Below are 15,509 nucleotides of genomic sequence, written 5' to 3'. Positions count from 1 at the left end.
TGGTTTTATTAATTTAGTTTTTAATTTGACCCACAAAGAAAACGATTTCTTCAAAGTCGAATCACCTTTGATGATCAACCGAACCAATAATTTTCATTATCTGAATATATTTTTCTGGAAATGCTGTTTATAATGCTTTATAAACTCTCGAAATTAATAGTTTATAATATGCAATTTTCCTTTCTTTCCGTTCTGGATGAAATTAAATTATTTTCAATTGATTTCATATTATTTTTCTTTTAATGACACTTACTTTTCCCTCCATGGAATCGAATGATAAATAATCATCTCTATTTTTTTTTGCAAATCTATTTAAAAACTTTATTAATATTACGAGAATATAATTTTACAAAGTAGAACTTAGTCTTGCTATTAGTTGTTGGTCTGTGCACATGAGAGTTGGTTAGTTTGTGTTTAGTTTAGTTTGCAGAGATAGTTTCAATCATCCGCCAGATCGCCGACAGTTGCAATTGTGGCTGGCGGAGCAGTTGCTGTGGCTGCGGTCACACTGTAAGGCAGACCATGCTGCGTGGCCGATGCCCAGCTGCGTCTGGGCAGGATGCGGCCGAAGTTGAAGTACTTCTGCCGCAGCTTGTCCTTGATCTCGTCTTCGTTCATGATGGCGCTCGCCTCCCTAAAGTTGAGGAAGATGCGACCCTTCTCATCCGTTTTAATCGGTAATATTTCGGTGCAAACGTTGCGTGCCTTTAGTAGGAAACCCTCTTCCTCCTCTTCGTGCTGGCCGCCTGTGATGATAGTGTCGCCATGACCCAACTGATCCTCAGGCAGCACAACAACCGTATCCAGGCGTGAGTCCATGGACTGAGAGCGTGGCGGCTTTGCAATGGCCACGTGATTCTTCTTCTTGCGCAGACAGAAGGGATCGCGATCGCTGGCCTTGACATACTGGACAACAGGTCGATTGACGCCCCACTTGGGTCGATCATCCATCTTGTTGGCATCCTTCTCTTTGCCCAGATTCCGCTTGTTCTTCTCCTTCTCCTTGTCCTTACTTTTTGCCTTAAAAGTTGTTGTCGTAGTCGTTGTTGTTGTGGTCGTCGTCTCGTGATCCTTTTCCGCCGTTGACTCCTTGGCCGGCTGCGTCTGCGTCTTCGAGGTTTGTGTTGTGGTCGTCGTGGACACCTCACGCTTCAGCAACACCTTATAGAAGTTGTCGTGGAACAGACAGAGATCACAGTTCAGCGGCAACTCCGTTTGTGTCTCCACATCCGTTTGACTGCCACTTCGCTGCCTGCTTGCCGAGGAGCAGCCACCAACTCCAGTGGCTGTTGTTTGCAGCGGTGTCTTGAGTGGCATCAGTGCCAGTTTGTTCTGCTCCGCGACCACTGGCGCTATGTCTACTTCAAGTGAGTCGGGCGAGAAGCATCCGCTGGCAGTCTGCAGAGCTGAACGCGCCGTGTGCAGTGGCTCCTCGTCCTCCTCCTCCTTCTCCGCCTGGTAGCCATCCTCCGTGCAGATGGAGGTATCTGTGCGCTGTGTCATCGTCGCTTTGGAGTAGCTCTGCTCCATGTGAGCTGCTCCCGTGGATGGCGGCTTCATCGGTGCCTGTGGCTGTTGCATGAAGTAGGTGGCAATCTGCAGATTGCCAATCGCATTCTGCAGGCCAAAGATGTCGCTGGTCACGGGCAGCGGTATCAATGTGGCAGGCTGCATCAACAGTGCCAGATTCTCCTTCTCTTCAGTACTTGCTTCAGTTGCTGGCTGCTTGATGGGCTTGGTGATGGTGCGTCGCAGATTAATCGGAGTGCCAATCAACACTTTCTCCTCGGTGACAACTGAAGGAGCCGCTGCTGCTGCTGTTGGTGCTGCTGTTGTTGCGGTTGCTGCTGCTGCTGGCTGTGGCGGCGGTGCTGCTCGTGGCGTGTGTGAACAGTCTGGCTCCTCGCTCTCTCCTACTTCCTCCTCTATTTCCTCCACCTCCTCCACGGAGAGCACTTGCAGCAACTCCGGCTTATCAGCCTGCTCTAAACTTTGTCCCTGCTCCAGCGGTGGCACACGTTTGAGGCGTTTCTTTTGTTTCTCGATTTTGGCCGCCACCTCGGCCTTTGCTATGGCATCCAGCATGACCATCTGCTTCTTCTTCTGTACCTCCTCTCGCTCCTGCAGCTGCCGACGCTCGTACTCCAGACGTTCCTGCTCCAGCTGCTTCTGGCGACGCATACGTTGCTCCTCCAGTTGTTCCTCCTGGCGATGCCGCTCCAGCTCCCACTTCCGTATCAGCTCCCGTTCGTGCAGCTGCTTCTTGATGGCATTGTGATACTCAGCCGCCTTGCGACGCTTGTCCATGCGCTCGGCAAGCGTCTGGGCATCGAGTGGAGCATTCTGACCACGTAAATAAGTCGATGAGGATTGCACCGACTGCACATCATCCTCGCTGTCCTTCAGATCGTGCATGCCACGACTCAACCAGCCAGCCGGAGGCATTCCCACCTGCTGCTGTTGATGCTGCTGCTGTGAATGTTGTTGCTGCTGCTGCTGTGCATTGTAGTTGGCCCAGCGGGCGCGCTCTCTCTCGTGCTGCTCGTGGACATAGAAGTCGCCGTGCTCCGAGGTGTTGCTGATGTGCACCTGATACGTGTTCGACGTGGACACATCCCGGCTGAGACTCATGTTCGATGAACTTGGCGGCGCCGCCAGATAACAGCAACTGTAACAACAGCAATCGATCAATACACAATTAAAGTTTTACTATGTTTATATTTAGAACAAACAAATATTTACCCAATCAATTACGATTAAAGCTTAATAACAATTGCTGAGAAACAGTTTGACATTTATTATAGACAACAAAAAACGCGAAAGTTGTTAAGGAAACAAAAAACTTTCATTCAAATCTATAAATAAATATATGTAGTATGAAAGTTTAGGTGCGAACAAAATACAGAGTAATAAAATTGCTTGGCTATAATTAAAAGACATAAATTTATACGAAAAGAGTATTAGCTAATTGTTCAGTAGATTTCTGTAGTATTAACGGAATAAAATAATTCAATATTGTTCTTTAAAACATATTTAAAGATAAAAATTGGATAAGCATTTGCAAAATATTTGTCTTCTTTGAAGAAAATATTTGGTTAAATTATGAATACCAAATATAATTTTATGTTTACACAATAAATATATTTTTATGTATGCTTGTTAAAGTTCAAAGACCTGCAATTTGTAATATTTAAACAACATCGAGAAATCAGATTGTAAAATATAAATTTATAGTTTATGTTACTAAGTAAGGCAGCTGATTTCTTAACATAAAGTTAAAAATGTGAAGATGCTATAAACTTAAAAAAGGTTTGAAAATTTAGCGAAAATATTAAACTTTGGTCTACAGCAAAGAGCAAAAAGTAATAATGATGAAAGTAAACGCATAACTTATTAGATATTGAATGCTATTGAATACTAAGCGATGAAAAAATAATTAATATCAACAAGCATAGTAAAATGCCTAATGTTAAATATAGCGAGTTTTCACAATAAATAATAATTATTTTATAGAGTTCGGTTTATGAGTTCACACATTTTCACAAAATGCTAATAAACATTGCTATGCTAAATATAAGTATTTATTGAAATGCAGCAGAGTAAAAATAAAAAATTATATGTTATGAAAACTTGTAAATTGAATACTTAATAGAAAGTTTCTATTAGAAACCAATAATCAGTTAAGCGCAAGTTTACTTGGGTTTTGACTTAATAATTAATAGAGAGATAAAAACTTAAATGATTATTTCCAGAAGGTTCTAATAAAGCAGAACTAATAATAAAAATAATCTATAAAAATTAATTAATACAAAAATATATAAATTCAGTATAAAAAAATATACATATTTTCTACACTATAAATAAATAAATAAATAATACCTTTAAAAATGAATAAATACATAAAGAAATAGATGAATTGCAAAATGATTATTAATGAATTTAATAAATAAAAATGTGAAAATAACTAAATACAATAACAAATAGATAAATTACTTAATTAACTATTAATTAATTAATATACAAATGCTCAACAGAAAAATAAATGTATCACGAATGTAGTCTAATCAAAATTGACTTGTAAAATGTAAGCACACGCGGCAACTAATCAATTGTGCTAACAGTGAATTGTTAAGGGCAACAGTTAGATATGTTATCGCGCAAGTGTTGGCACTTGACACATTCGAAAGTTGGTCAACTCACCCGTCGGCGAGGTAGCCGTCGGCAGCGAGGGGTTCGTAGACGTGACCCTGCCCTGGCACACGTCGTCCCTTAATGGCATATGCATGGTTCAATGCCTGTTTGCACTTGCCAGTCTGCGCCTGAGCGGGCGCTTGCAACATGCCCTGCAACGCCTGCTGTGGCCCACAGCTAGGCGTGAGGGTGGGCGTGGGCGTGGCAGCACCCTGTATCGATCGTCGAAGACGGCGCCCAGCGATGGCAGCGCTGAGGAGACTCTCGTCCGCCTGGCTGGCGCTGCCCATGCCACTAATGCTCCCATTTTGGCTGGCGGCGTCGTTATACCAAATGTCTGGAGTGTGCGTGTTCTTGGGCGTATCGCTGAGATAGCCAGAAGTGTCCTCTTCCTGGCAACCGACAACCGAGGCCTGATTGGGATTCCCATTGCCCGGATTGTTGTTGTTTAATCGATTGCCATTCCCGTTGCCGTTGCCAGGATCAATGTTTGCTCCCTTCACGTTGCCAAGTTGATTGGCCGCCTTTTGCTGCTGCAGCTGCTGCTGCTGCTGTTGTCTGCCCGCATAATCCCGCTGCCTCAAGGTTGGTAAACTGGGACTCCGTAATCTCTGCTGCTGCTGTTGCACACCCGGATGTTGCATGCGTCCCTTGGCAGTCTGCAGCGAAGTGGGCACCAGCTCCACATAGCGTCCAGGTGCTTGAAGAGGCAACTGTCTGGCCGACATGCCAGGCGCATAGCTGCCACGTCGCTGGCGTCGATAGAGCAGCTCATCATCCTCGAAATCCGCATCACCAGCCACGTCCAGTTCGCCATCGAAGTCATCGATGTAGCGCTCCAGCTGATTCATGTAATCCTCACTGCGCTGTCGCTGCATCTGACGATAGCTGGGAGTGAGTGCTCCGGCTTGAGGTTGACGCACCAGCAGCTGCATTGCTTGTGGCGGCTGTGGGCGGGAGGCGTGGCTGGAGGTTTGATTCGATGTCGAGGAACTCTGGCTGAGATCCAAATTCGAGTAGTAGGTGCGTATGGAGGTGCGTTCGATTTTGTGGTGCGATGTGGACGAAGTATGCTGATGATACATTTGATCCATGCGCGCGATTTCCTCTAAAGAGCGGAAGAGACTTTAGGGAGTGGTCAGCGGTCAGAGGATTGATGTCCACTCACCTCGTTCCTTAGCCCATTGCTGCTTCTTCAAGTCCAACAACCTGTGCGTTTGTCTTGCTTCCGGCCCCGTAATCATGTCTACACTCGGTTCATTGCACCACGAGTTGACGTCACAAGAAAACAAGAAGCTCCGTTGAAGCTCCACCACCACGTCGCAAGGCTAAGGCAACTACTGAATTGAAAACTCCAAACTGAATGTAAGACAGAGAGTCTATGAAATTCCTTCAAACTCGCCACATTCGATTCGGTTTTGCTTCTGACTTTTGCATTGGAATGTCCTGGCACCTGGCACGTTGTCCTGGCAACCAAAACACGTGTAAACAAATAACTTCCTCAATGAAACAATTGGGGGACTGAGCACCGCCGCATGGGGCCAAAGTCCTTGCACTCCACGCGCACTGGGTTAATGCTATCAGTTGGGTGGCAATTGCTTTGGTGAGAGGAAGGAGGAGGCGGAAGACAACGATTCGCGTGCCACTTGCCAATTGTTTTTTAACTATTGTCTGTGCTCGCCCAAACTAAAGGGGTTCGGCTAGCCCAAAAATAGTCTCTCTTTGGGCCATGCAAATAGGCATTTGCATAAATTAAAACCATATTCGAGCATTGGCCAGTTATTTGCTCCTATTGATTACAGTGTTCAACACGGCAATTTGGTTGTCAATATGAACAGAATTGTGAACATTGAACATTCTGCTTAATCACTTATTAAAGTCGTAAAACAGCAGGTTTTTGCTTGATGAACAAAAAGTGCAGTAAAGTGAATATCAATTAGGCGTTAAGAATAACAAAATTGTTAAAAAATAATTAATTATAGTATTACTGTGTATTTTAAGAAAATTTATAAAATTTATATAAATAAGTTACAAAAATAAATATTAATTGAGAATGTGCAAGTATAAAGAGTGAGAAAGCTAGTGTGCTAGACTTTGAGATACTCGCTACCCATTTTGAAGAATAGCTAAAGAACACTATATTATTCTTATTCTTGGTATATCAAAACACTATTACACTTAAAGCATACAATAGAATAGAAAATATGCCAGATTGTCAAAGAAGTTTGTGTGAAATTAGCTACAATTAATTGAATTATAAAATGATCATTATTTTATAATTTTTTTATGAGAATGTCGATTTAAAAATTGCTCTTAGCAAGTGCATTCAAATTTAAACAAAGTGAAATTCTTTGATAAGTACATTTAAATGAAGTCACATTTTGAGTATACTACAAATATTTAGAATATTACCATTTAAAAGCAACTTTATGAGCTGTCTCTAAATTTTAATAAAAGAAAACAAAAAAAACTTTTAAATTTATATTATCCATTTTGTTTGCAAGAACTTCAATAAATTTTATAGAAAATTCATTTTTAATAGGTTTTTATTTAAATAAACTAACCCGCATTTTGTTAGCTACTGTATCTTTCAACAAAATGCTATATTCGTTAGTTATGCAAATTTGTCTCTGTTGAAGCGTAGCAGCAACAAGTCAACCCCATCTTGCCCCTCTCAAACATCATCAAGTAGAACAAAAGTTGGACTGAAGTTTAGCCCCCTTTTTTCGTTGTTGTTGTGGAGTTGCAATAAGCGTAGGTGTAAAATGCGAAACGTCCTTCGTAGATATACAAAAGCTATAGGAATGCAACTCGATTAAGAGGGAGCAACCTACAAAAAGGCAAGACAACGAATGAAAAAACAACAACTAGAAAAGAGTACAAAACTGACTCAGAAATTTATTTCCCATGGTCAAATAGAAATGGCCAAAAGATAAAAGGAAGAAATATCTCATAACCCATTTTCCATAAACATACATAAACCACAAAAAGCCAAAGCAAAAGTTAAGCGAAGAGGCGACTCTTATTGTTGTTGTTGTTGCTGTTGTTGTTGTTGGGTCTGGTTTATACGCGTGGGCGTAGAAATCACTGCCAGTCAAAAGGTCATGTTATGATCTTGAGCGAACTATGTGTCTAAGTCGACGATGACGCCGAGAGGAGCATGGGAGCCCCAGTCTTCGAGCCAAGTTGCAGTTGCAACGATGTGAAGGAGATAGGGAGAAGGAGAAGGGAGGTGGAGGATGCGGGGGTGAGGGAGTGCAAAGAGATGAGGCAGCTGCAAAGACACAAGCAAAAGGCCAAGAGCAGAGCAAGAAAACGGATCACAGCGCAGAGAAGAGCAGAGCTAAGGCTACAGCCACAGCTACAGCAACAGCTACGGCAATCAAGAAATCCCACTTGATACAAGTGCATTTATAAGACATTATAATGAGTTTTTATAAACTTAAACAGGGTCGTCCCCTGGCCGATGCCTAGACTGAGCATCGTTGTTGCCATTGCTGCCTTGCCTTTAGGGCGTCACTTATAACTAGAGTTTGAACTTGGACAGGCACTTGAATCGCTCACTGGCACCGATGATCTCAAGATGATAATTGCTTTCAGCTAGGTCAACAGTCGGTCAACCAGAGAGGCATCCAAACACAGAGAACACGGACATTGGGACACTTGTCACCAATAGCGAGCAGGTTTGTGCACCAGAAGAAAGTGATCGCTGAGTAGTGATCAGTGATTTGCTGATCGCTGATCAACTGATCAACTGCTCAACTGATTGCTGATCGTGGCCATTTAGGCAGCAATTTTCATACATCTCTTGGTTGTTCGCTGTGCAGCGATTTTCACTTTAGTGTCCGAGCGATCAACGATCAGCGATCGTTTGAATAGAGCGATCGATCGATCGGTCGATCGATGTATCATTTAGTTGTGCATAACCTCAATACGGCGATCAATAAACAAACAAGCCACATGCCTAATAATTGTAATTTACCATATTTTTGTCGACTATATGCCGATCGATCGATCGATCGATAGACGAACCCGATCACCACGATCACCAAATGGACCCCAGAGGCACGCTGTGTGGGAGTGGAAGTGGATAGACTCCACTGAGTATCGGTGTGAGTGTGAGTGTGAGTGCGAGTACTCATCATGGGCAATACATATTGATCAAAATTGATGATGTTGACACGAACTTTGAACGAGGCGCAACGAGGCAATGTCTTTGCGATCAGCTTTTGATCTTCCCTATCTCTCCCTCTCTCGTACGCTCTCCGCTAGTTTTCTCAAGAGTTGGCTGGCGATTTTCGTTGGCACTCGAACTGCTGAACGATTTTCATAAGTGATTTGGGTTTCGATTCGAAACTTATTCAAGTGAGAGAGTATCACACACTTTATCTGGTCATTGATACTGAATGACTTTTGTATCTTAGCCACAAAATATCATCATGATCGTGTCATCGTTTGGAAACTGTCGATGACAATCGATAGCTGAAGCTAATTGAAGAACCTCTCTTCACTTGCCACTCGCCACTCAATTGACATTTCGTAAACAATAACAACAATAGCTGAAGCATTTAATTGTTATGCTCCTCATCTTGGCACCTTCGCTTGCCACTTGCCACAATTTGTTGTTGATACTCTTGCTGTTGCTGTTGCAATGTTGCGTATGCACTTTCAATTCAATTAGATTTCTGATTTTAGACTTAGACTTGGCCACATCTTTGCCAAAAATGGCTAACCAGACATCGTAGACAACAACAACAGCAACAACAACAACACTGACAGGCAACAATGGCAACAACGTCGTGGACCAACTGTCTGCTTGGCCACATTATAGCGCCAACACTCGACAACAACTGTCAGGTGTTTAGATGCCTGCCTCAGATCTGCTGTGCACCTCAAGTGTGTGTGTGTGTGTGTGAATATGTGATTGTATGTGTGTGAGTATGTGTGCAAGTGTGCTTGCGCCACGAGTCGCCTTTGCCTTCTATCCAAAGAGGAGTCCCAACACTTGGCAGTGGCATAGTAAAAATATTCTAGCTTTAGCTTTTGCATTGTAGAAAAGAGTTTGAAAATGTATATTTTATTATTTTATATAAGGAGTAAATAAAATAAAATAAAAGCTAGATATGCAACAGACCTTTCTTCATAATACCTTTTTTCTTTAATAATATGGAACTTTCTGGCCATAATTTATCTTACAATATTATTTACAATTTTAAATTGAATCACAATTAATTTCGAAATAACTATAAATTCAGGAGTATTATTTTATTTTAATTCTTTATACTGTCACGTTATTTTTATATATAGGGTCATAGTTGCTTTGGCTTTTCAATGTATATTATATGTTATATTTTAATATTTTTTGATATATTAAATTGGTATGTGTTCAGTATAATGCTTTTATTCAAAAAGGCTCTCTTAATTGGTTTTATTTTAAGTTTATCAAAAGTTATCAATAAACAATCCAACGGCAAGCTTGTGTAATTTAAACCAAAAGAAATTGTTATTAAATTCAAATATATTTTTCAATGATTAAAATTTAAATTTAAATTCGGGTAATGCAGCAATAATTTATTATATACAGCTTAGCTTGCTCACGTGCTTTATTATGAAATGAGCTCTCCTTAAATTTAATTTAATAACTTCAAAATATTTGCAAAAGTTGCTGAAACTTTGCTAAAGCCTAAAATCCTTTCTTTACTTTACGTTCGCTTTAAGTCTCCATTTTCATTCTTCAATAGCTACCCCATTAAGTGTTGTGCTTAAAGAGTAAGCAAGCTGCGACTACATGTTGCAGGCACAAATTGCATGTTGCAGCTTGTAATTGCTGCCACTCGCTGTTGTTGTCACTGTCGTTGGTCGTCAGCGGGGCTGATGGGGTTGCTGTCGGTCTTGCTGTCGTTGTTGCTGTTGTTGTTGTTGTTGTTGTTGTTGCTGGTGTTGGTGTCGGGGTCTAAGCAGCGAGAAGTTGGCAGTTGGCAGGAGAGAAACGGAGAGAGACGACGAGTCTTGGCTGGTGTTGCTGTTGTCCTCCAAGCTGACAACATGTTACACTTTGGTCACTATAATGAGGCGTAATTAGTGCCAATGTGTGGACAACTTAGATGACCGGCAACGAGTGTGAATGCGAGTGAATACGAGTGAGTGTGAGTACCAATGAGTGCATGTGCCATGATAGGCTGCGTGTGAAAATTTGCGCGCTTTTTGATAATTGCGACAAAGAGTTGCCAATGGTGTTGCTGTTGTTGTTGTTGTTGCTGATGCTGATGTTGTGTTGTGGCACTCGACATGGCCATGCATCAACGTCGTTGTCTGTAAATGTCTGTTTGAAATGAAAGGAAAACTGATTAGCCTTGACAAGTTCAAATTGTTTGGCGTAGGGATTTTTTTCTTTACTCTTTCTCTCTCTCTCGGCTAAGAGTGAAAGCAATCGATGAAAATTGTTAGCAAAACGACACAGACACAAAAATTGAAGACACACAAAAAAAAACGAAGAAAAAAAGTCAAAGAGCTAAAAAGCAAAAACAAATATCAAAATGTCCACTGATTGCCAGTGCTTGTCGTACAGGCCAAAGCCAAAGCTAACGGTTAATACAGTCCATCATTATCAGCCACCAACACCGCCTAGCAGTAAAAGAAATGCGTTGCCAACACAAACCACAGCAATAGCAATAACAACAACTGCAACAACATGCAGCGCTCTAAGGTCAGTTAGAGACCAAAAATTGTTGTGCACACACATGGCTAAAAGATTCTCACAAGGCTGGTTCTGCTCCCAAGCTGTCCATATGTCCAGGGAGTTGCAGCCGCGAGTCGCTCTCAGCTCCCAAGCTCCAGTCTCAGTCACAGTCTCAGTCTCAGAGCCTGCAACATGAAACAGGTGTGGCACAATGCGCATCGCAACTACCAGGCCAAAATACAAAAAAAAACTATGAAAACTGGGAGGCTGCCGACCATTTGGCCAGGCCAACATACAGCACACAGAGGTTTGGCTACATCTAAGGCACATCTGAGTACACTGCAAGAAATAAGCTAATTAAAATATCAATTTCACAATATAAAAAGGCAAAATTCATTTTTGAATTTTATTTTTATATATAATTTGAAAACTTCTGTTTCAAAATTAAATTTAATTATTTAATGGTTTCAATTTGTCATATATTATACAAATTGTACAATATAAAATATATAAATTCCAATAAATTTATTTCTCGGAGCAAAAGAGAAATTTCTTCAGATATCATTTTTATATAATTTTCTTGAACTTCTTTTCCTTAAGTAGTATATGTATATTCATCCAACATTTATTTTTTTAATTTTATTTTTAGATAATTAAATATTGTAGCACAACGTTTTTATTCTCATTCGAGTATGATTTGAAAACTTCGATAATAAATATAAAGTGGCAACTCTTTTGTTTTCTTTTTATTTTACTTTCCTCAAAGTTTTTCACGAAGTAGAATAAACTTCAAATTCAAACGTTCTTAAATTCCGCAATTTTACATTTACTGAGTAAGGACTATAATTACAAAAAATAAATATATGTATGTATGTTCTATTACAATTTTACAAGCTCTTAGATGAATTTTACTCATTGAATAAAATAAAATAATTATAATGGAAATGAAAGCAAATGCTTGGAATTTTTCGAGTGTAGGCTTTGGCGACGCTTTTACCACACGTTCGTTATTTTTTCGCAATTTTTGAGGTCACAATATGCCCGACGAAGACGACGTCGTCGTCGACAGCGACGCGGATGATCATCGCTGGAAATCTGAGGCCAGGTCTGAGGCTGCTGCTGCTGCTGCTGCTGCGGCTGCTGGAGGTTTCGTTGTTGTTTGTCGCCTTAATGAAACACGCGACATACACTTCCATACACACACACACACATGGGCTGGCAGATAGCCAGCAAGTTAGACTGCAGATGAAGAGTCCAGCAATAACAACACAACGGCAACAGGGCACACATGGCACTCTCAACTTTGACCCGGGTCAGGCCAAACTGCAAGTCGAAATTATGTAGCATGGAGCGTGGAGCGTGGAGCGTTGCGCGAAATTAAAAAGATAACTCAGATGTGAAAACAATTGATAGTCACAGATATTGAGCTTTGACAGCCAGCCGATAGACAATGCATGATAATTTTCTAGTATTTCTTCTTTAGTGTTTTTTCGGCTGAATTCTTGCGTAAAGTCAATTAAGGTTGAAGCCAGATGATGATGGTAGATGAAGGCTTCAAAATGCAGCCAAGTCCAAGTTGTGTTTTTTTTTTTGTTTTTTATTTCGGCTGACATTTGAACTACTGACTCCGCTGCTCATCGTCGCCATATTTGGACACTAAATGACCAAAAAGCAAACCAGATGCCAAATCTTCACTGCCTTCCCCTTCTCTCACTCACTGTCACCGTCTATATCTTTCCTCTGAGTCGCCTGAGGCAGTTAAACGAACTGTCTTTGAACTGCGCATTCAGTGAATACATATATTTATACACTCGCGTAGTATCTTTTATATATTATTTCGCTGTGTATTTTTTTATTCAACTCGATTCAATGATTGATGGCCGTGTTGCATTGTTGTATCTGAAGTTTGAGCTAATTTATAACAATAACAACAACTGGAGATTGGCTAACTGAGAGTCCAAAGACTCGTGTGAGTCGCATCATCAAGCAATTTGTATGCTCGCCTGTCAATATCGAATCAAAAATATTGAACAGATCCTTTTGTTTGCCACATTTTGATTGGGCGTTCATTTCTCCACTCTCTCTCTCGGTCTCTTTACTCTTCTGTATTTTGTGTGTGTTTAATGCTACACCTTCGAAAAAAACGGAAATCCCATCAACAATGCGTCGTCAACTCTGATGAGTAATGATATTTTGAAAAGTGCCAAGGGGGAAGGGGGGGCTGACGGGTGTGGGCTTAAAAGTCAAGCTGTGCAAAAAACCAGGAGAAGGGAGAAAAGGGAAGGTAGACAGTTGTAGCTACCCCTCAGACACTTTACACCTTCGATGATCCGTCATAACTTTTAACACATGATATGATTTTGTAGCATTGTCTGCAGGATCTCGCATTCTCTGCTTGTAAACATGATTGATGAGCTCCCCATTCTGAATCTCTTTCTCTCATTCTCTCTCACTGTGTGTCTCTGACTTCTATCTCTCTTGAAATTAGTACAACAAACTGTCAATGATTTGTAATTGCATTTTCAATCATTCATACCGAGTGCTCGATTCCAGTTCGTCTGTTTAAACAATCCAATTTTAAATGTTTCCTGCCAACAGCGATTGCCAAAAAGAAAAACAAAAAAACATCTACTCAAAAAACAATAACAAATGTCGAAAACAAAAATCAAATCAATTCCAAAGAGTACAAGAAAATCGTGAGTCAAAAGCAAAACACTTTCAATGTGAATACCCTGGCTTGTTAACGGCAATTGGGCATAATGTTGCAACGATTAATAATTGTGATTGTAGAAAGCCTTGCTTTGGGCCTTAAATTAAAATTTATATTCATTGATGGAATTTAAAGGTTTTGTGATATGCTCATATAATAAGGTATGACTTATGAAAAACGAAATTTAAATTAGTTTTTAGTTAGATTCAATGAGATCTTCATAAAGTGGTTCCAACGGTTTAAATAAAATCTTTAATTCCATATGAAAATTCTAAGCTATATACCATAACACGACAATTTCAGTATCAACATTGAAATATATAATTTATGATTTTCGTACTAACTTTTAAGCTTAAGAGGTTTCTAAGTAATTCCATATTTCCTTCAATATAAATATTTATATACATATATTCATTCATTATTCATTAAAACTTAAAGTTAAAAATTTAAATGTAATTTAGATTTTCTAGATTGAAAAGCACTTAATATAATTCTAAGTATTTCTATATTGCTTTTAATAATAATAATTTAGAGCTAGAAATAATAACACTAAAATTTTAGTGTCAAATTTTTTAAATATATAATTTAACTCAGATTCACATACTAATTGTTAAGCTGGAATATGTTTCTAAGTAGTTCTATATTTCATTCAATATTAATATAATATTAAGATATATTATATGAATGCTCAAATTGTAATTCAATATCAACATTTAAAGGTATAATTTTATTTCGATTTTCTTCATAACTTTTGAGCTTAAAATTTTCTTTAAATGTACTTAGGGTTTTCCACATTTCTTTCAATATTAATAGAAAACGCAAGATTGCCGCACAACTATTTTACAGGGCACAAGAAACGTCACCTGCTGTATTCTAGTTGATTTGCTGTGTGGCGCCCATTTCGTTTTCAATCGCTGATGCACCACAATGATAAGAAATTTAATTGATTACCTTTTGTTTTTCTTGATTTCGGGTTGATGCTGTTTCGTTTTATTAAAACTATTTCGCTGTCGCTGTTTTCAATTCCCACGCCAAGTCATCATATCGAAAAAGAGGCATTTGATTTATTATTGGGAACCGAAAAGAGAAAATACTATATCATAACGTGCTCATAACTGATTGCGATTGGGTCAATGTCTGGGCCAGTGCCAGTGAATGGACGGATCCATTTTTGTATGAGGGGAGGGGGAGGGGGAGGGGGATGGATATGCATATGATTTTGATTTTGATTTCTGTTTATATTTATGTTGTTAGTTTGTTTTTTCCATCTGATTTTTTTTTTGTTTTCGGGGGGAATCGAGCAATGCGGAAATTCAGCTAATACGCAGGTGTTAGCTACCGCCCCGTTAATAACTCGTTGGCCCGTATGATATATGAGCTATGGAAATAAATCCATGGCATGACCTCAGCTATCAAACTTCACACGAAACGTGAATTTATCACCCCTTGAAGTGAAGCGCAGGCTTAACTCATCGCATGGCTCATTAACAAGAAGCTGCCTCTTGTGGTTTATGAATAATCAGTTTATTAATCAATGTGCCGCATGATTGCAAATAAACGATGATGCTATTATAATGATCGCACTATTACGGATTACGGATTACCAACTACGGACTACGGCTTAAATTATGCCTCTCTCTTCGCCTCGTCTCGCATTTGCGTATTGCCCAAGAATCGAAACCCCCACCTCCAAATACTCAATGACTTACCCAATGACCTACACGACGATAAATAGAAATATCTAGAAATATAAATCAATTCTTTCCTTGTTGACCTACACTAGCATCTGCCTCAAAGATCTTTGAAATTGATAAATATTATAAATATACAAAATATTTTAATTAATGCATGAGTAATTAAAAATTGATTATTTCAATGGTAAAGGAACAAGCATACAAATTTTTGCAATAAATTTAAACTTTAAACATA

At 39.8% G+C, this 15,509-nt stretch overlaps 1 protein-coding gene across 3 annotated transcripts in view; it reads right to left on the bottom strand.

The window, feature by feature from the left end:
* Positions 1 to 371: 371 nt before the first annotated feature.
* Positions 372 to 15,509, bottom strand: part of LOC117571690 (transcription factor SPT20 homolog) — a 144,741-nt gene continuing 129,603 nt past the window's right edge. Inside the window, exons 2-4 of one of the 3 annotated variants that reach the window (XM_034253978.2) lie at positions 5,360 to 6,091; positions 4,201 to 5,299; positions 372 to 2,668 (exon numbers count right to left, since the gene is read on the bottom strand). In XM_034253978.2, the coding sequence (XP_034109869.1) occupies positions 439 to 2,668; positions 4,201 to 5,299; positions 5,360 to 5,435 (3,405 nt within the window). In that variant the 5' untranslated portion in view covers positions 5,436 to 6,091 and the 3' untranslated portion in view covers positions 372 to 438. Of the gene's footprint in view, positions 2,669 to 2,742; positions 2,816 to 4,200; positions 5,300 to 5,359; positions 6,092 to 15,509 lie in introns of those variants that run through there. The other 2 variants (XM_034253980.2, XM_052005853.1) reach the window with 2 other exon arrangements.

The sequence above is a fragment of the Drosophila albomicans genome, chromosome 3 (assembly GCF_009650485.2).
Source record: "Drosophila albomicans strain 15112-1751.03 chromosome 3, ASM965048v2, whole genome shotgun sequence".
NCBI classification, from domain to species: Eukaryota; Metazoa; Arthropoda; class Insecta; order Diptera; family Drosophilidae; genus Drosophila; species Drosophila albomicans.
The sequence above is the reverse complement of the archived record's forward strand: the minus strand, read 5'-3'. Positions and strand labels throughout refer to the sequence as shown.